The sequence below is a fragment of the Haliotis rubra genome, unplaced genomic scaffold, assembly GCF_003918875.1.
Source record: "Haliotis rubra isolate DU_JTF1 unplaced genomic scaffold, ASM391887v1 Scf785, whole genome shotgun sequence".
In the NCBI taxonomy this organism is placed as follows: Eukaryota; Metazoa; Mollusca; class Gastropoda; order Lepetellida; family Haliotidae; genus Haliotis; species Haliotis rubra.
Window position 1 is genome coordinate 13782 of NW_025767507.1, and position 21702 is coordinate 35483.

Consider the following 21702-nt stretch of genomic DNA (forward strand, 5'->3'; position numbering starts at 1 on the left):
AAGTGAACAGTCATGCGGTAGGTCAAGGGATCCTTTGACAAGTCGCCACCAGGCCACCAGAAGAATCGTAGGAAATCTTGTTCATCTTTAGGAACCTTCACCTGGTAATACATAGCCTCAATATCCCCCATTATGGCAACTCTTTCTTCTCTAAACCTCAACAGTATACCAAGCAGACTGTTGGTTAGGTCAGGTCCTTGTAATAGCTGGTTGTTCAGAGAGATGCCCTGGTGTAACGCGGAGCAATCAAATACTACTCGGATCTTTTGCTTCTGGCGATGGTAGACGCCATGGTGTGGAATGCACCATTCTCGTCCGTCACCTCTGTAAAACTCATTGCTTGGCACCTGTTCTGCATAACCCTTGTCGATAATTTTGGTCATGAGATTTGTGTTGTCGGAATGAAAGTCTGCATCCTTCTTCATCTTACTCTTTAGATTTCCAAGGCGTTGTAGTGCTTGACTTGAGTTGTTTGGTAACTTGACGTTGTCACTTCTAAAAGGTAATCCAATCGTGTAATGTCCAACTTTGATATCTAATGACTGTGTCACCTTGTTGAGGAACATCAAATCTTCCTGTGAATGTTCTTTTCTATCATCTATTGTCCGTTCCGGAAAATCATAATTCATAGTCTTTTAACATCTTGTTGATACTTTTCATTTCTTCCTCTTCTGTTATAGCAGCTACTTCTATTCTGTTGGCATATTGCATGTTGTCGACATCAGTCACAGAATCTCGAAGAAGGTTCCATACTACCCAGCCAAGGATTGTCTTTGTTGCATGTGGTGCATTGATTGGTCCTGTTCTTACTTCTTGGGGTGTGTATGCGCTTGGTACATTGTTGCCGATCAATAATTCTATTTCCATTTTCTTCTTGTTTAAGTTGATGTCAGATAGGTGTGGCCATTTTAAACCATCATCTTGTTGTGGAATGTGGTTCCTTGATACAGGTAACTTTTCCTTGGAATAAACCTTAGGCAACTCAATTGTAGATTTCATGTCCAGGTCACAGACTGTAAGACCGCTGATTTCATATGTTGACATAATGTGGGGCTTACCCATAGTTTCGAGAGATATCATCTTCTTTCTTCCTTCACAACCTAGCCTTTTCATCAGTGCCTCTGTGCAAAAGCATGCGCTACTCCCAGGATCGAGGAATGCATAAGTCTCAATGTACTTCAAACTGTCCTTGTATCTCACCTTGACTGGGATAATAGCCATAGTGCACTGTACTTTACCATCCCCCTGTGTCATCTTCCTGTGTATGTTGTCTCCGACCTGCCTTGTCACAACCTTGTCCTGCCTGTCAACCTTTTCATCTATCTTGTCCTTGTGAAGAATGGTTAGGTGTTGACCCTTACAACTCTTACATAGTGCAGCTTCCTTCTGGGGGCAAGACTTACTGACATGTCCATGCCTCAAGCACCTGAAGCAAAGACCTTTGTTCCTCAGTATGTTGATCTTGGCGATATGTTGTAGAGATCTCCACTGTTCACACCTTTCAACGCCATGTTGGTTTGACTGGCAGCAAATACACGGTGCAAGATAAGCTTGTGCTCTTGTCAGAGACTGTAACTCTTCACTCTGACTGTACTGCTTGGTGGGAAGATCAGTAGCAAAAGAGATTTGCTTGTCTTTATATATTAGATCCCTGTTGCTGTGTTGTGTCTTCTGAACTGGTTTGTGTTCAATCCTTAGTGCCAACTTGCCATAGATTGGATCGTTTGCTTTTCTGGCTTCCAGCTTGACAAAGTCTACAAGGTGATGAAATCTTATCAGCTGTTTTTCACTTCTTCGTCTCTCCACATAGCCTCTCCACTTGTCATGATAGTAGTAAGGCAGCTTCATGGCTAGCCTTTTGATATTGTCGGGGTATTCTAACACCTTCATAGCTTCAGTGCTTTCTACTGCGATCATGCATTGTGAGGAAAATTCGTCAAGCGCTTTTACGCTGTCATTCTTGATGGGGTTCCAGGCTAGAGCCTTCTTGATGAACACTGATGCAATTGTTTCTGTATCGCCATAGCGACTTTCTAGTTCTCTCATCGCAGCTTTATAGCCTCTTCGTGAGTCCAAGTAGCTAAAGCTAGATACAATTTTGTGAGCTTCCCCAGTTGTAAACTGTTCTAAGAAGTTCATAGTTTCATCTGTATCTTCTGCATAAGCAGCTACCTTTGTCCGGAATTGACGAATAAATTTGTTGTACTCCAACGGATTTCTGGAACTGGTTTACGGAGCTGATTGACGACGCTTGAGATTGCTTCCTCAGGATTCATAGAGTGCTGTTTGGGGGTTATGAAAGAATGGTTGTTTACCGTAAAAAGGGACCCAATCCTGAAATTGGATTTTTGTCTCTTTAAAACACATTCCAACCACTTGAGGTTTAATTTTTGGATCATCATGACTTTCGACTGTTTTAGGAAGAGTCGTCAAACGAGAAAAGACTATTTCTTCCCTTAGATACTGTAAAATTTTGCCTATTTCTGTCCTGGTATAAGGAAGCATAACGCCAAAACGTACCCATTGTAACTTCACCTTGCATGAAATGCACGTGAAAACTGTTGGAAACGGGTATATAAGGCCCCTAGATTTATCATTTCACACCATACATTCACTACAATGCCGAGAAGAAGAGCTGTAAAAAAATATTGCAATATGTAAAAAATTAATGCCAATCTAAAAAATATCTTTAACCAAATATGTAAACACCTAACGCAAAATGTAAAAAACATTTTTAACGCAATTTGGGAAAAGATTAATGGAATCTGTCAAATACAGCTTTATCATCTTGGCGACTGAAATTCATTTGTTTACAAACTTTACTCTTGTTTTTCATAATAACTAAGGTATTGCAATATTTCTGTCAAAATTAACCTCATTTCTAACTTAAATGAAATCTGCTCTTTTGGGTCATTTAACATCAAAGTAAAGCCGATAATTGTGTAATATACATGTATAGCGATAATTGATATCATAATCTATATTCGACAGTATCCAAGGAAGTCATTTTATTCTTTATAGTATTTTTACATAAATGGTCATATGGGTTGTATTCATTATGTCCTATTCAAAGAGGTTTTACCTTTTGACCTTGTTTTAATCCCACAACACGTATGTTGCACAAAGTTGTGGATGTAAAATTACCCTCCGTCCATCAGTCTGTCCATCCAAACAATTGGTTTGCACGATATCTCAAGAACTGTTTTATCAAGTTTTACTGATATTTGGCACGGTAGCAAAGGTTCAACCTGAAATTCTGCAGATACTATTTTTTTTCTTTTTTCTTTTCAATGTTTTTGTTGAGAAACCAGTTTTGTGTTCAGATTTGTCCTATTTAGTGGTGAATTAATAGCAAATTCCTTTCCTTTATGGAATTAATGTATTTCTTGGTAGACAGACAAATAGGTTTTTTAATCTCACATAAAAAAACACAAATGAAATGCAGCAAATGCTGATAAAAAGTTTGAGCCATCCCATAGGAATTACAAGAGACTTGGTAATTTGTTTCAGAAAAACTTTGAATGAATTTGAGTGAAAATATCATATGTATCATGACGTATTTACATATAATATATTACTCAAAAATGCGAAAATTACCGTTTAAGTAAAAATGTGTCGCTGGACACAAATATCTTTGATTTAGAAATGGTAAATCCATCATGCAGTTTTAGGTATAAAGGACATGCAAGATGCATCGCAGTGATTCGTGTATTTCCATTCCAATCATATCTGATTTCCTTCAATCAAGTCACAGCTAATATTGCTGCCAATGAAATCGAGTAATACCAGAGACATTTGAGATTGGATCCCGATGTTGATCGCTCAAATTTAATGAAATAAAGTTTAACCTTATTAATTAAAACTCACTCACTCACGGGACATATGGTGATCACCTGGTTCTCACGGTTGTATCAAGAATCTTATGATAGAGATCAGAATCTTTGATGTAAACGGAACAGTGACAAGTGTTCTTCCCCAAAGAAATTCTACCCGGACACAGAGTCCAGTGATATATCTTGGCTACTTTCCTGAAAATGAAGGTGAACACTACATGAGTCTAAATCCAACTGATCAATTTAAGAGTAGAACAGGAAGAATGGGCAAAGAGAGAGGTAACAAGAGAGAAGGCGTCCAGCAATGGGACCGTAGAGAGAGAAAATGTCCAGTTCAGGTCGACAGTGTGACAAGAAGGTTGTCCAGAGCAATGGGACAGTAAGAGAGAAAGTGGTCCAGAGCAGTGATGTCATTGCGGTTCCATTTCTAACAATTCTGGTTATAGAAAAAAACATCCCTGTCTACCTCTATTCGGCGCGTTTGACTTCCGCAGCAGAGTTTTTAATGCCTATAGAACAATAAAATCTGTAGACCGTTTGTTCGGTCAAATTGACATCAAACAGCCAAAGATATATTGACCTCTACACATAATCCCTGACACTGTTAGTGTTGTAAGGCGCAGTGGACTGGCAATTGAAATCCGAAAGTTAGTGAAAGTTGAAAACTGGATAAATGCCTAGCTTAGGGTTGAATACCTGGCATTTGGGAGAGAGAGAGAGAGAAGAAGAGAGAGAGTCAATGCATAACTATTGGAGCTCTCTCTTAGATGAGTTGCTAGGTCTGGAGTCCAATGGTCAGAGCTACCATCTCGATACCAAGTACCAATTGCAATTAATTCGAACCCCATAAACAGTGACTTAAAATTGAATATATTACAACAACATGCATGCTATTTCAAACCGATTAAGAAGGATCAAAAAGTGGTTTTCTTTAAAAACCCAATTCGGTAATCACAGGTTATCAACAACGGAATGTCTTCACGATATGACTGAAATAAATCCCGATGTGACGATACATATTGTCTCACTCACTCAACAACGGAATGGACAGTTTTAAGGAGTCAAACCCAAAAGGAAAAACCTTGAATAAGACATAATGAATATAACCCATGTTACGAGAGTGTTATGTAAGTGATAGTTATTATTGGGTCACAATGTTTAGAGTTTTGAGTGTGGGTTGTGGGTCACATTTCACATCATGTATGTTCAATAGCTATAGTATTTTAGCGGCATACCTTTTGAGATAGCGATCCAGAGTTACCTGCCCTTGACAATGTTTTGATTAACTTGTTGACTTCCTCTTCTCTCAAGTTCTGAGAGAATATTGATACAGCCACGGTTTGCTGGAATGTTCAAGAATCTGTGTCAGTATATATAAAGGCTGGTTGTTGTGTTGTGCAACAAGGACTGACACATGGACTAACACACGGAAGTACACGGGACTTTTCACATCACTGGCGTTTCCTACCATCGTTGTCTGCCTTCGTCAACGTAGTCTGACCCTGACACTGCGTGCCTGACTGCTCTCATTACGAACTACCTTCATTCAGAATATCTGCTCTAACTACATATCAAGGCTCGTGGTGAGTTGATATCTTATATATGTGACCCAATACTTTAGATTTGTGACTCTATTGCATTGTACTAGAAATCTGTATTGTAATTTTATTGTAGCTTGCTCATTGTTTGCTCAATATATAATTGAATATTTTAGACTTGCCTGTGTTATATTTTGCTGGTTCAAAGGACTCTGAACAAAATATTTCTATAGTTAGTCTGTGAAGGTAGAGGGGTGGTTGGGTAGCCTAATGGTTACAGCGTGAAACCCATTTCTGGTGACCCCGCTATGATACTGCTGGAATATTGCTATAGTGCGAAAGTCGGTTGTCCTCTCATCGACTTGTTTGCAACTCGATTCACATTCAACCATCAAGTGATAACTTTCATCTTGCCAGTGCCAGATTCACTAGCATGGGCTGTAGACGCCCTAGCCGTGTCCTGGGAGGGACTGAACGCTTACGTGTTCCCTCCCCTGATCCTGTTACCAGAAGTGTTACGCGAGATCGACCAAATGAAGATCCTGCAACTGACTTTGGTCGCGCCTTACTTGCCGGGGAGATCCTGGTTCCCAGGTCTTATAGAGACGCACGGCGAGCCAGCACTAAGACTTCCAGATTGGCTGAAACCTTCTCGTCCACCCTCACACCAAGCAGAAGCATGGAAAGCCAGAAGCATTCCGGTTACACTTATGGAGCATATTACATGTTGCTTACAGAGAAGAGGGTACACCACCAGGGCAGCAAAGGTAGTAACACTGTCCTTACGTCGATCTTCACGTAATCTGTATGACGACAAGTGGAGAAGTTTAGACCAATATGCTACTCGTAAGGGGTTTACGGCCAGAAGAGTGACACGCCCACAAGTAGCAGACTACTTATGTCATCTAAGGTCAACTAGACGCCTGAAGGGCTCTACACTGTCAACTTATTTGGCGGCTATTAGCTCGGTCATCACCATGAAGACAGGGGTGAAGTTGACGAAGGTTCCTGAATTAGTTGCATTGCTGAGATCCTTCAAGCTAGAAGATCAACAGCAGAAGTTCTGAGTGCCAGCATGGGACCTCAACGTAGTGTTGCGGCATCTCATTGGTGAAGATTATGAGCCTTTGACGCAGACAATTTTTGCGTTGCTAACTCAAAAAACAATATTCCTACTCGCCTTGGCAACTGCAGCCAGGATGTCCGAAATCCACGCCTTAGATTCCGGCCATGCAAGATTTGAAGCTGGCGAACATACTGCAGTCCATCTAGGCCTTAGATGGGACTTCACTGCGAAGAATCAACTGCCGGGGCAAACAGATCGGTAGTTCTACGTTCCGGCTTTATCGAATATCCTGGGTCCAGCTGACACACAGGATTTGTCCTTGTGTCCGGTCAGAGCACTGAAGATCTACTTAGAAAGAAGTGCTGCGAGAAGAAGGAAGTTCAAGCATCTATTTATCCCATTGTCTCCCGCAACGACTGTAGAAGTCTCTCGGACGACATCTCCTTTTGGATCGGAGTGGTGATCCTAAGAGCATACAAAGCAGCTGCGTTAGAGCCTCCAAGAGCTTCAAACCCACATGAAGTTAGAGCATTGGCCTCGACACTCGCCCTACACGGGAACTGCTCAATATCCTCAATAATGGAAGGATGCTTTTGGAAGTCCGACAGTGTCTTTGCTAACCACTATCTAAGAGACATAGCCTCGGAAGACGTATCCGATATACATCAATTTGGCCCTTTGGTGGTAGCGCAGCAACTCACAATCCCAAATCAGCGTTGAAGAAATTTCACCTTGTCACGTAAACTCGTTGATGCCAGACAACTGATCCATTGCCACTGGCAGAGAGTTCCCTGTCTTACAAGATATGTCAGCGCATGAGTGATCCAAGACTCAGTTTCGGTAAAGTCCTTAACTTAACATATGGGTCGCGACACCAGTTTCGGTAATAGTCCTTGCCTTAACATATTGGTCGTTCCAGATATCTTAAGCAGGCGTTCAGTATGTCTAAATCCACGCAATCTGAAAGATTACTTACAATACTATGTATACGAAGGTGATCCCCTGCTGTACATCGGGCAGAATTACCATATGCAGCCGCGAGAAGAATTCCCAGGGGGTATATATAAGCGAACACGGACGTGAGTACAATCAGACAGGGAATCCCAGAGGTGGTTGACCCGCCACCTTTTCCGTCGGATTCAGTAAGCAAATAAGTATGAGTCAGGATAAGGAATAATATGTAATTTTTATGATAAAATTGATATTTTATACTTATCCTGACTCATGAGATGAAGCCCTCCGAACCATCCCCTCTCACCACTCGGGCTTCCCTGTAAGCACGTGTGGGGGTATATATCGGAGTTTTGAGGCATGCGCAGGTCACGTGGACACTTTTCGCGGGGAATGGAGGTAGCTCAGGGTGAGTGATTGTACGTTCGCTTCAAGGGAATTTTGAAGGGATTCAAGTTTCCACTTAATCGTTCGGAAGAGGGGAAAGAGAAAGCAAATAAGCATGAGTCACGATAAGTATAAAATATCAATTTTATCATAAAAATTACATTTTACATTTTGCGTTAGGTGTTGTACTTTTTGCGTTAAAGACATCTTTTAAATATTGCGTTAATTTTGTACATATTGCGTTGTTTTTTACTTTTTACGTTAAGTTTTTACATGTTGCATTACACCATGGTCCCAAGTATGGTGATCTACCTTAAGTTGTTGGCGATCTGTAGCCTGTTTTTATATTGTATTGTCCACATAGTGCTATTGGTTTTAACTTTCCGCGCTAGTTTTAATTCTAATTGTGATATTGTAGTTGTTTTACTGTCCTTCGTTGACAGGTTTATATAATATACATATATTCCATTTCAATGTCAAATATGTTCTCGTCACGATATAGCTGAAATATTGCCAATGTGACGTTAAATATTAACTAACTCACTCACTCACAAGATTTTACATATTGTCTTGATTTTACATATTGGGGTTGTACAGGCAGTGTTATACTTTTGCTCAGCTTTGCTTCTGGGCTCCAGTACTGGGGCCAAGAGCCATTGCTTACATCCGTAACTGTGGAACAGTATACAAGTTTTTAGATGTAATCACAAGTCATTTAGTAGCAAATCTACCAACAAAATAACAAACTTATTCAACTATTTCAGTATTTCTTTTAATTATGTAACATATTGTGAAATGTGTAATTTTTGCCAAACTTTATTGGTTACTCTAATTTGGGGGCTTAGTCAGATAGAAGATTTTGTAAATAGTATCACAATATATTTTGTTTGAGGTAAATGATACTAACCCCGAGTCTCCGAGCAATACCCTTGGCAGGTTCCCAGTGTCAAGGAACTCTGCAACTTGACTGTTGTTCAATATAGAGAAGTCATGGCTTGAGCCCGGCCATTTTGCAACTGCATTGCTGAATCTGCAAGTCAAACAAATTCAATTATGCCATTATGTGTAAATCACTGTTTGTAAGAGATGACAAGGAATGTGAAATCTATCTGTCTTGTCTGTGCTGAAAGGCAGGCATTTTTTTTTTTTTAAATTTATAATGCATACATTTACTATTATTACAAAATATTTTAATAATAAAAAAAATATGATGTTAGCAAATTGAAAATGTATTCTTTATAAGCATACAAATGCACTGCTACATAAGAGTATTTCACAATAATTTGTTTCCATAAATATTCCATAAACAGGAAAATTACTAAGATAATATCTTATGGACACGTTATTTTCACATTTTAAAGTCTTGCCATCATAGACAGGAAATAGATTTAGAGTTATCTCCTCATCAACTAAACTCCTTACACCACAAGAGCAGAAGATGTTTGTAATGTAGTTTTTTTCAAGGTGACATTATCAGAAATAAATCGGAGTACTTGACGATTTTCTTTGTTTATGTATACATTTGTAATTGTAAATAATACTCGCCTTAGTGTGTGGTCACAGATCCCCTGTATGTTGAGGGCATGGTAGCCCTTCCTGCAAACGTACGCTTGCTCGACGTCGATGGGGGGACGCTTGATCGGTATGAGATTTCCATCAACACATCCTAACACTTTTGGAAAGCCACTGATCCCATTAAAGCCCATCATGATATGAGGTGCTGATTCGACAGTAGGAAAATGTATGTTGTGCAAGACGTCAATTATTCCTCTAATCGTTGGGTGAATGGGATACGGTGATTTCGTAGACAAAACCAGTTCGTAGACGCGGTGGATTCGTAACCCAGACTGGTTCGTAGACGGTGATTTCGTAGACGTGTATTAATAATTGATTAATAGTATTTGTTAAGTTTGATTTTTACTTAGAATGTGTATAACGAAGTTGTTATGCTTTGTTTTCAGTGATACGAAACTAAGGGCAGCTAAGGACAAGAAAGTGTGATTGAAGAGTGAACGAATATTTTCCCGTCTCTTGTTTTACATGTATTTGTATGAATCTAGAAAACAAATGATAAATATGTGAGGCATGATCATTATACTAATAAAATGCAGATAGTTTTTAAACAAGATCATCTGAAAGAGTGTAAAAAGAAGCAAAAAGTGTTTGTACAGGTAAACTTTGTCAGACAAAATTAGTCTCCTCATCATAATTTCCCGACTGTTTTCATTGTTGTGGGAGGATTATCAGATTTCACTGAGTTGTTGTGAATGTTAATTAGGAAGTGGCTTTGTTGTTTAATGACACGTCATCATATCTCAGTTGTGTAGATGCTGTTGATCACTGGATTGTCTGGTTCAGACCCGATTATTTACAGACTGTCGCCATATAGCTGGAATATTGCTAAAACTAAACTCACTCACTCACCCAGATCTTCATGGGTATACAGATTCAGATTTACCTCAAAAACTTGAATTTTAACTCTGGATCAAGATTCTGTAAGATTATCAATTCACGCCTCAGGCTCGGTTGCAGCGATTTAAACGCACATAAATATCAACGATTTATATCTTCAAATCTCTCTTGTTCTTGTGGCTATTGTTACGAAGATCCAAATCACTATTTCTTTTCGTGCGTTAACTACACTGACATACGACATAAAATGCACTTCTATGCTAAAGGATATGACATCAGCTCAATACCATACGGCCACTCTAATGGATCTACTAAAGATAATCTTGAATTATTAAAATCTATCCATTCTTCCATTGTACTGTCAGGCAGATATGTGTTGTAATAGTAAAAACGAAATTGCACTTACTGTTAAGTATTTTCTGACACTAATGGTCCTAATGGTTATAAGTGGCTATGTTAACAGTTTTTGATTGTTACATTTCCAGAAAGCTATTGTTTATTGTTTGTTATTATCATGCTTTTCTCCTCCCGATTGTTACATCTATATTTGTATTTGTATTCCGGAGCGGTATTCAGATAAGCAACATACTACTTGTTTACCAATCCAGTTCCCCTTTTTGAAATAAATATGTTTAAAGCAAATCAAATTTGAATGTTCCATTCACAAGGATGTCTGTGGAAATATTTGCTACAAAACCCTTTCCTCATCCATGAGAAAGCTCTGTCAAAAGCAGAGTTGATTGTACAATTCTGACTAATCACTAGCTAAATAGTGATGATACCAGGTGTTCATGAAAAGTTGAGCATATAGTGCCCTATTGGTGGTATACGTCATAAGCATATCATTCCTCACATATGCCACTGCTTCAACAAGTTGAAATTTTACTAATGCTGACTGGTTCTTGTTTAAAATACTTGCATCCGAAAATTTAATCCTGATCTGTTTATTGATGGATCTGATCCTGTACAGCATTTTCTGATGAGCTAAACTAAATAGCCAATAAATGTATTCCTATGTCCTGTACAAATCCACACATTTGTAAACCACAGTTTAACATTGACAGCAACCATGAAAGGAAGGCATGAAAAAAATAATTTTAAATAGCCATTTGAACAAAATAAACCCCTATCTTGGCAAAATTGTATTCCAAAAAATCTAGCATCCACAATCTTAAATCCACCTAATCAACTGTATACTAGTATATCTTAATGACGAAAAGAAACCTTAAGTTTTTAATCAGATAAAGTGGCTGATTTTCATGAAATATTAAGCTTCCTACAGCTCTTAGACATGCTTACAATACTGCCACATGAGCTGATAATATACATTACCAACTGAAACAGTTACACTTACCAGAACCATGTTCAGAAACCCTTCTGGTTATTTTTTTATGAAATACGGACTTTTAGATAAATTTCATTCTTCATGGCAAGATACCATAGTAGTACAAATATCCAAAGTAGATCATGACCACAAACTATTGAATGTAGGAAAGAAAGTTACTACCGTCTCTGCCATGTCTGTGGCTTTGACTCCGAGGTACATCCATGGTATGACCCTAAACATGTCCAGGGTGTCATGGAAAAAGATGCTTTCAAACTTCTGCTGAATAGACCCATATACAGCCTCAGAAGAATTCCTGCCAACAAACCTGATCTTGTCCTTTTTAATATAGCCAATGAATTTATTTATATCATTGAAGTTTCTGTCCTTTTTGATAGCAACGTGATTGGCAAAATTTAGGAAAAGCATGATAAATATACGGACCTCGCCTTTGAAATGTCTCGCGTGCATCCCAAGTACACTGTCGTCAGGCTCCCCATTGTTCTCGGTGCCCTTGGTTTGGTACCTCCTGATCTCTTGGCGCAGATCAGGAGAGTGCCCGGGTTCTCCACCGGAGCACAGCCCTTCTGACACTCTAGGTAATGCAGAAGGTTGCAGTGTTGGGGAGCCTTCATATTCTCCGGAAAGTTCTTGGTGGGTTTGACTAGGCAGTGTTTTGTGGGAGAAGTCCCATTCCCTGTCTGGACTGCGTGTAGAGGGGACGAGGGCCCTGAGCTGATGATGAGCCTTACCAGCCTGACTGTGTCAGGATCACCCGAACCCTTTCTGCTGCATTTCCATCTTAAATCTGTAAAACATAACAATAATAATAAGGGCCTGATGATGTACGCCATTCCGCCATTCCTAGATAGGGGAATTATATTCCCTGAACTGAATGTACATCACCCAGTTAGGGCTGACCCCCAGAAGCTGGTTTTCTTACTGGGTTACAAATAGACAAGAAGAAATCAATCTTTCACTTCCGCAGCCCAGTCAGGCTTCCTCCGGTAGTCAAACCAACCACACTGGAGATGGGACTTGCCCCAGGGGAAGGCACAGAACCCGATGAAGAATATCTTGGTCAAACCATCTTAATACCACACTACTTAAGTGTGTGAGAGCGACAGGGTGGCCTGCAAATCCATGCCTCAATGGCAAGTCGCTTAAGCTGCACTGGGACAATACCATGCCCATGTATGCTTTCCTGACGAAGCAAAGTCTCCGAGATCAATTCCGGCGGCTTAAAAATCTCATGCCCCGTGAGCCAGTTCAACCCATAACTGGAGTCCATCAAGCACCTTTGCATGAGCAGAGTGCTCAAGTGCCAGCAGACCCAAAACTTCTGATGGACGTCCGCGTTAACCTCTCTCCACTTCCTGATTCTTCCGGCATAGAGCCAACTGGCCCGACACGTCTGACCCAAACTCTTCTTCTTCCTCTACTGCAGATCTTTCTGAGAACCCTGTTTACAATTTATTTCAGTTCTATTTATCAGGAAATTTGTGATTTATCTTTAGAGAAACGGAGGCGAATTAAACAACTAAATGTGTCTTTTCCAAAAAATGAAATTGATATCCTAAATGAGGCTATTTCCCTAAAACTTTCTGCGGACTGTTCGTTGCATGAAGTGAATTGCTGTGTCTATGCTGCCGCTCGAACTTTGGAGGAACTTCACACAGTTTCAAAAGAAAAACCATCTAATGAAAACAACAAAAGACCAAGGAAAAACCGGTTTCTTGTAAAACTTAATGAAACAAGAAGAAATATTTCCAGGATTGAGCTGTGCCTTAAAATAAGATCATCAGGGAATCCCATGTCTAAAAGGCAAAAGGCAATTTGGAAGAAATTAAAATTACAATACAAGACAAGGAAAGAAAAAGTACTTCTCCAAAGTGTCGATTCCCTTGAGGAAAAATTAAAGGTTTGGACAGAAAGAAAGAAAAAATGGGAAAAGAAGAACAAATTTATCAAACAAAATAAACTTTTTAGAAATAATGAAAAACACTTCTACAGGCAACTGAAAACAAACTGTGATGATGAGCATGATAAGCGGCCTCTCATGTATGCCAATGAAAAGTTCTGGAAACAGTTGTTGTCTATACCCGGCGACTGTAACCTGGAGGCACCATGGGTCGGTGATTATGACCATGCAATGCATAAGAAAGTATCTAGGTCGTTTGTCTGCTACATCTCACCAGATTGCCTGAAAAGTGTTACCAAAAAGTCCAAATCTAATACAGCTCCAGGGCCTGATGGCATTCAAAACCGGTACTCGAAACTGTTCCCCTGTGTCCAAACACCATTACTTCACTGTTTCAATTCTCTCGTGGACACAGGTGATGTTCCTCCATGGTTCTGCAAAGGTCGCACAATACTCCTTCCCAAAAAAGGAGACTTGACTGATCCTCAAAACTTCTGCCCTATCACAATGTTTAAATACGCAATACAAAATATTCGCAGGGTGTTTGACAAACCTCGTGTCATCCTTCGATGTTCTTACAATGATATAATTTATAGAGAGCAGAAGGGAGCGAGAAAGGGATGTTGGGGGTGCAAGGATCAACTTCTTGTACTAAAAATGATTTTGGAAGAGGCTGAAACATATCACCGCAACCTCTCCATGTGCTGGATTGACTACATAAAAACATACGACTCTGTTCCTCATGAATGGATTCTGAAGTCTCTTCAGTGTATTGACCTCCCTGAGCGACTACTTGATTTACAAGTCTTTAATGAGTTTCTTGGTCGACTCACAAGGACTGGTGCAGACTTCGGAATCTATTCCAATTAGAAGGGGAATATTCCAGGGGGACTCCTTCAGTCCTTTACCTTTTTGTTTGTCTTTAAATCCTTTTTAGCTTTCTGCTCAATAGAGAGGAGGGGCACCATCCCGGACCTCAGCACAGATCCCAACCACCGCCTACTCATCTCCTTTACATGGATGATAATGAGCTCCTTGGCAAACGAGAAACCAATTTGAAATTAACAGGTTCGCCTTATCGAGTCCTTTTCTAATGATACTGGCATGACATTTGGGCTCGACAAATGTAATACTCTTCATTTGAAACGTGGCAAGGTAGTTAATGATTGATCGGTCAGGTTACAAGGGGGAGGAGTTATTGAGTATCTTGTGGAAGATCAGGCCTACACCTATCTTGGAATGCAATTTTGAGACAAGCTCTAGAATGCCCAGATTCAAGAAAAACTAAGGGCCGAGTTTAAACCTTGCTTAAAGAAAATCTGGAGCTCAGAGCTAAATGCTCGAAACAAGGTCAAAGCCACCAATACTTTTGCTGTGCCAGTCCTTTCCTATTCCTTTGATGTAGTTGATTGGACAAAACAAGACATCCAGAGTCTTGACCGCCTGACCAGAAGGAAGAACAAATTGTCAAGGAACTCTCCCAGCAGTCCGCCACGGCTGTAAAACAATTCACTTTCAAAAAGGACGGTGTTGTTCAACCAACAAACACCTATCTCTTTATGTTCGCGCGAGCAAAGATTCCTGACTCGGTTAGAGCTGGTTATTGTAGCATTGGTGTGGAGGTGTATGTCCCCAATCCACTTCGGTGCTACAACTGCCAAAAGTTTGGACATGGATCCAAGTCCTGTCGTTTCTCTGCTGTTTGTTACCGCTGCGGTGACAAGCATGAGGGCAATGACTGTACTAAGGAAGTAAAGTGCACAAACTGCGATGGTAATCATATGGCCTCTTCCAAGTTTTGTCCAGTGTGGCAACGCGAATCCGAGATCCTAAAGATCAAGCACAAATCCTCTAAAAATAATTATAATGAATTACAGTTACTGATTCAAGACTTCAAACCATCCGCGTTTTGTCTCCAAGAAACCTACCTAAAAAGGACTGATAAATTTGACATCCGTCAGTACAGTTCCTACCACTCCTTTTCTCCTCCTACAGGAGGAACTTCTATCCTGGTGAGGCAGGGCATCCTCCATAGCCCTGTTCCACTTAACGCCACCCTACAAACTGTTGCTGTCTGCATGACTCTGAACATAGGGTTTACACTATGTTCACTCTATCTTCCTTCCTCCTCAACTGTCCGCCTATCAGATCTTCAGAACTTGTATGATCAACTCCCAAAGCCCTGCATAATCATGGGCGACTTGAATGGCCATAACCCTGTATGGGGGAGTCGATACAAATAATAAGGTAAAGGTCCTTGAAGATTTTCTCTCCAATAATGATCTTTGCATCTTCAACGGTGGATCAAACACTTACCTCCATCCTGCCACTGGAACATACTCTGCTCTTGATCTATCACTTATGGATTCTAATCTCTTAAATGAGTTCGAATGGTCAGTCCACGATGACCTTTGTGGACCACTTCCCAACTATTCTTACTCCTATCAATCCCGCGGATGAACCACGTTCAACAAGATGGAATTTTACTGAGGCCATTTGGCCATTATTCCAAACTCTCCGCTCTGAAAAGCTTATACCGGACAACTTCAGGAATGTTCCTGATCCCATGGAACTATTTTCTGATATCTTAAATACTATTGGAGATGAAACCATTCCAAAGTCCTCTGCAAACCCGCACATATGCAAACCATGGTTTGATACAAACTGCAAATAAGCTAGGAAAAATAGGAAGAAGGCGGAAAAATACTTCAGACAACATCCTACTGTGCATAACCTGAATGCCGTTAAAATGACAAATGCCAGGGCAAGACGTACATTTAAACAAACTAAACGCCGGTCATGGAGGAAATATGTGTCCAAAATCAACTCCCGCACACCAATGTCCAAGGTGTAGAACATGATTTAAAAGAGTAAGGGCAAAGGATCCAAATCTGGTGTTCACCATCTCAAAGATGGTGACTCCCTTTTAACCAATAAAGTTGAAATTGCAAACAAACTTGGTGAAACTTTGGCAAACCACTCCTCCTCATGAAACTATACTGAAAGCCATTAAAAGTGTGGGAAACCAAGTGCGAGATTGGAAGATTAAAAGAAGATTTTTATCCACCAGAATTGTGTTGTCTGTCAGATGCCGTCCTTATTCACCTTCAATCCCTGAATCCCAGGTAAGTAACACTAGGCACCTTAAACTCGCAGTTTGACCTCTTGAGTTGAACTCCATAGCTGCCAAGTCAAATCATGACTTCATCTAGAATACAATCATGGTTAGCCTCATCAATGCCCTGTATCAGGATATCGTCCAGGTAACACATCACATCCTCAATACCCTGTAAAATTTGGTCATTGTCTTTTTGAAATTTTGGCAGGTGCAGTGGCTTTCATAGTAAGGAACACCTGTGCGTCAGGGTCTAACTCCAGCTGTTGGTAAGAATGAGGAAGGTCCAATTTTGTGAACACCGTGCCACCTGCCAATTTTTAGCTAACACATCACTGACATTTGGTAAAGGACATACCTCTTCTTCCAGTTGAGGGGGGCGGTGGGGTAGCCTTGTGGTTAAAGCGTTCGCTCGTCATGCCGAAGATCTGGGTTTGATTCCCCACATGGGTACAATGTGTGAATCCCATTTCTGGTGTCCCCCGCCGTGATATTGCTGGAATATTGCTAAAAGCGTCGTAAAACTCACTCACTCCAGTTGAGGATTAACACAAATATAGTAGTCACCACAAATCCTTACTGTATTATCGCATTTCGATACCACAACAACTGGTGAACCCCAGTCACTTTTGTGAACTGGTTCCAAAATACCATCCTGTACCAGGCAGTCCAGTTCCTTGTCGAATTCTTCTTTCATTGCATATGGTAAGTTCCTTGCTTTTGCTACAGCCGGCTTTGCATTTTCCTTAAGGCGTACAACAGTCTTAAACTAACTGACTGGTGATCCAGATTCCTCAAGCAACTTCCTGTGTTCCAGTTCACTATTTGTTACGAGGGAGGAGTGCAACGAAAGGGACAGCCAGGTGTGCGAGGAAAGGATGGAGCCGGCACAGCACAGGTTAATGAAGTAATAACTTTGTCGGCACTTGTGCATGTGCTTCTTGAAACACCTCTTGTCCCTTTCTCTGCACTCCTTCCTCATAACAAATAGTGAACTGTGTCAATAACTTAATGATAGTTTGTTAAACAACTTTTCTGTTTTTAGGGCTTAAATTCTGCAAAACCCTCAGAGAGTTGGTCTGATGTTTTAGTCATGATTAGCGTTTCATTGGGCACTTTTTGTTTATTGGTTTTCGAGGTTAGATTGCAATTCATCGGTCAACTTTTGAGCCAAACTGTATTAGCCAACAAACCAAAGGTACCTTGCTTCAGAAGTTGAGAAAAGCTACTTTCCTTCTTCCAAAGGCTACAATGGCTTAAGTTCCAGAAATGCATGCCTTGGACCATTAACGTCTTACTCATGCTAACAACTAGAGTGGAAATACGAAAAGATCACTTCCAAAATTCATTTTAAAGAATCAGTCAAGTACTGTTGGTTTGTTACGCCATAGACATTACGCCATTCCTACCTGAGCTGTACAAATCGGGCTCACCACTGTGTTGCAAAACAGATATATTTCCCAAAAGGTTTTCTTTTCTTATATGCAGGCACGTATCTCTGCATTTCTCCAAAGAATTGTAATTAAAAAATATTTTGTTTTGTTTTAATTAGTTTCTACTGAATCGGTGAAATACAACAGAGTAATCTGAAATATCTTGTCAGTTGGTCACTTGATAGTTTGGTTTGTTTACAGCCTGCCATCACAGGCAAGAGTAGAGCTGTGCATCTCTGGTTTAGGCCAAGTCTTTTCATGAAACACCTGGTATCATCACTGATTTTCAACAGTCAGTTTATTAATTTTCATGGGTATTTGCCTGTTTTGAGCAAATAAAATCTGTATTTTAATATATTTTATGCTTTGATATCTGAAGCCACAAAACCACCCTTTATCTGAGAATATACTAAGCAGCAAAAGAAACGTCAGTTTGGAATTTTCCGTCGTTGAAAGCGGATAACTGTAAACTCATTTAATGTATTGATTGTATATTTTGACAACATCTCCAACTTTACCTGAGCAAAGACATTCCTTCCCAAACTCAGAATGGAATCCAGGAAAATGGTTTAAAAATGCAACCTGATCTCGAGGAGATGGTACGGTGTTCTCCATGCAACTCATGCTGCATGTGCTGTTTACAAGGACCAGCCCTATAAAATACACCCCAAACCTGGTTGAAACATTCACATTACAAGCGTCGGCAGGATGCCGCGACTCACCGACGACTCAGGCACTAGGAAGACTTGAAGCATGCCACATTGCACAAGCCGTTGCCAATCACTTCCAGCTCAACGTTGGGACCATCTACAGGCTGCAGCAATGTTTCCAGGCCACCAACACCACAAATGATCGCCCCGTACTGGCAGACCAAGGGTGACCACAAGACGACAATACCGCCATATTGTGTGACAGCATGTACAGAATCCCTTCATGGAGGCATCCGAAACAGCAAGCAAGACAGTGGGAACACACGGAAGACCAATCAGTACTGATACAGTATGCCGACATCTTAACAGCGGGCACCTCCATTGCCGTAGACCTTACCGTGAACCTATCCTCACCCCTCGTCATCGGCGTGAACGTCTACAGTTTGCCCTACAACACCCAAACTGGCGATACAGGCAATGGAGAACTGTTCTGTTCACAGATGAGAGTCGGTACTGCGTATCATCTGCAGATGGCAGAACAAGAATATGGTGAAGACGTGGCCAGCGTTACTCAGACCAATGTGTTATGGAAAGAGGAGGTGGCATCACAGCGGTGCGCTACATCGACCAAGCTCTGAGACCCCACGTCATACCACATTTCGCACGTCACCGGAACAACAATTTACAGCATGATAATGCCTGGGCCGCTACTGCCAGAGCTACACGGGACTTCCTACAGCAGAACGGTGTCAACATTATGCAGTGGCCAGCCCTTAGTCCTGATTTAAACCCAGTTGGATATCTTTGGGATGAAATTCAGAGGAGACTGAATAATGTCATACCAAGGCCGAACACGGCCGATTTATTGCGCCAGGTCTTTCTCAGGGTGTGGTTCCAGGTGCCAATGGCCTTCATCAATCGATTGGTGCACTCCATGCATAGACGCTGTGCTGCAGTTATTGCCGCTCGTGGTGGTCACACTAGATACTGAAGTCCACATAATGTTCACATAATGTCTTGAAATTGTGCTGAGTTATTCATTGATGTGTCAAGATATTGTACACAAAAAATGTTTTGATCCGCTTATTATGTCCATTTCTGTAATGATTTGATTACAGTGCCTGTCTAATTTTGAATTCGTATGATGATTTTTTGCTGCTGAGTATATATTCAGCCAGATATAAAGAGCATCTATAGCTACCAGCACATTGGCACTGAAGAAGGTGGCTGTGGAAAGCTCAAATGATTTTAGAGTGATTGACAGCCCAAACAGGAATTTATGTCTATGTAATGCTGTCTACGTTATGCTGTTTGTGGCTGGTAATAATTGGCACAAAATATTAATCTTACCTTTAGACCAGCAGCTACTCTGACAAATGTATTCACTTCTCGTCGAAAACCAGCAGCTGTTTTCTTCATTTCTGATGATTTCTGTATTGCTTTGCGCACTATATCTATGGTCTGCTGTTGAGATGTCACATCGATTTCAGATACAGCTTCCAGTAAGCAGTCATGTGCATTATCAATTCTCTTCTCAAGATCACGTGCACTTTCTTCAAAATCAGAGCCCAGATCATCTTCTGTTTCTTGTAAGAAAGTGTGTAGTTTCTTTTTGGCAGTTAGAACATCATCAAATTTTTCTTCCAGGGAATTAATTTGTGAAGCATATGCACTTGCCTTCACTTGAGCACAAACATTTGAATCAAGATAGGAAAGGGGAACAATTTCACACCTGCATGGTACTCCTTTGTTGTCATTCAGCTTTTCAACTTCAGCCTTGAAAGTATCAAGTGCATGTAACATACCTTCAATGTCCCTGGGCATCTCACTTTTTTGAGTCGTAGAAAAATATTCAATCTCAATCTCAGAAAAGTTTGATATTTTCTGGTTCATGGCTTTGAACTGTCCCTTCACCTTTCCATCAATGAGTCCATAGGAACCTAAACCTTTCACAGATGCTTCAATGTCCTCCTTCTGCTGAGTATCACTGCCCTTGATGCGAATCCTGGCAAACAAATCCCCACCATATGTGATGCTTCTGATGTAATGAGTTCCCTGAACATTTTTTGACCAATCGGCTTTTGGGGTAGCATCACTATCCAAGGACACTGTCACCTGAATAATAAAGGTATACAAATTAAGTTTTGTTTATGCGTAATTCCTGCATTTTGAGTAGTGAGTGAGTGAGTTAATATTTGCTGTCACATCGGCAATATTTCAGCCATATCGTGACGAGTACAATCAAAATATTTATATCATTAATCAATAGAATTAGAAATTAAAAGCCTGTTGACAAAGAACAGTAAAACAACTAGTGTATCAGTGATATCCATTTAAAACTAGTAATTCAATCTAAAATATTTTAACTATATATGACAATACAATATAAAAACAGGCTTTAGATTGCCAACAGCTGAAGGCACATGGGCAATGTTTCAGCCATATCGTGACTAAAACAAGTTTTTAACTTCATCATAAATGCATGTAAATTACTAAAAGCCTGTCAACAAAGGACAGTAAAACCAATTAGAATAACACTGACACAAGAAATAAATCTAGTATCTATCTCTAAAACTGGATTTCATATTAGGACAATACATTATAAAACATCGGCTATATATCGCCAGCAACTGAAGGTAGATCACCATACTAGGGACCATGGAGACTTACAGTACCTTTGCTACCTGCATGGACCCTAGCTGTATTTATACCATCCCCTCAGCCGCTGGCGATTATAGGAAAGTTAAGCCATATTTAAAATCACACAAATGCTATGTTTAAAAATTCCGGTAAGTTGAAATGTACTTTGAAGGTTTTGGCACTTACGTATCCTCGCAGGAGGACAATAATTTTACAGTACCTTAACCCCCTTTGTGGATAACAATCTAAGTCACTTGTCTAAACTACCAATCTTAACAATATATCTATTTACAAAACACATTAATCAAAATTCATCAATTAAATCAATTTCTTTAAAAAAAACAATAATTAAATGGAAATCAACATTTGTAAAAAGATCCTTAACATTTGACATTGAAATATTTATCCCTTATGATGGAGATCACCATTCTA

At 40.2% G+C, this 21702-nt stretch overlaps 1 protein-coding gene and 1 long non-coding RNA gene across 2 annotated transcripts in view; one reads left to right on the forward strand and one right to left on the reverse strand.

Annotated features, from left to right (window-relative positions):
- The first annotated feature begins 829 nt into the window (after positions 1–829).
- LOC124261032 lies at positions 830–21618 on the forward strand. The gene is made up of 3 exons (XR_006894242.1): positions 830–840; positions 4156–4160; positions 21425–21618. It is a non-coding gene; the product is annotated as an uncharacterized LOC124261032 (long non-coding RNA).
- Positions 12306–21702, reverse strand: part of LOC124261031 — a 58025-nt gene continuing 48628 nt past the window's right edge. The window contains exons 3-4 of the mRNA XM_046695351.1: positions 19981–20745; positions 12306–12319 (exon numbers count right to left, since the gene is read on the reverse strand). Of these exons, the coding sequence (XP_046551307.1) occupies positions 12314–12319; positions 19981–20745 (771 nt within the window). The 3' untranslated portion in view covers positions 12306–12313. The remainder of the gene's footprint in view (positions 12320–19980; positions 20746–21702) is intronic.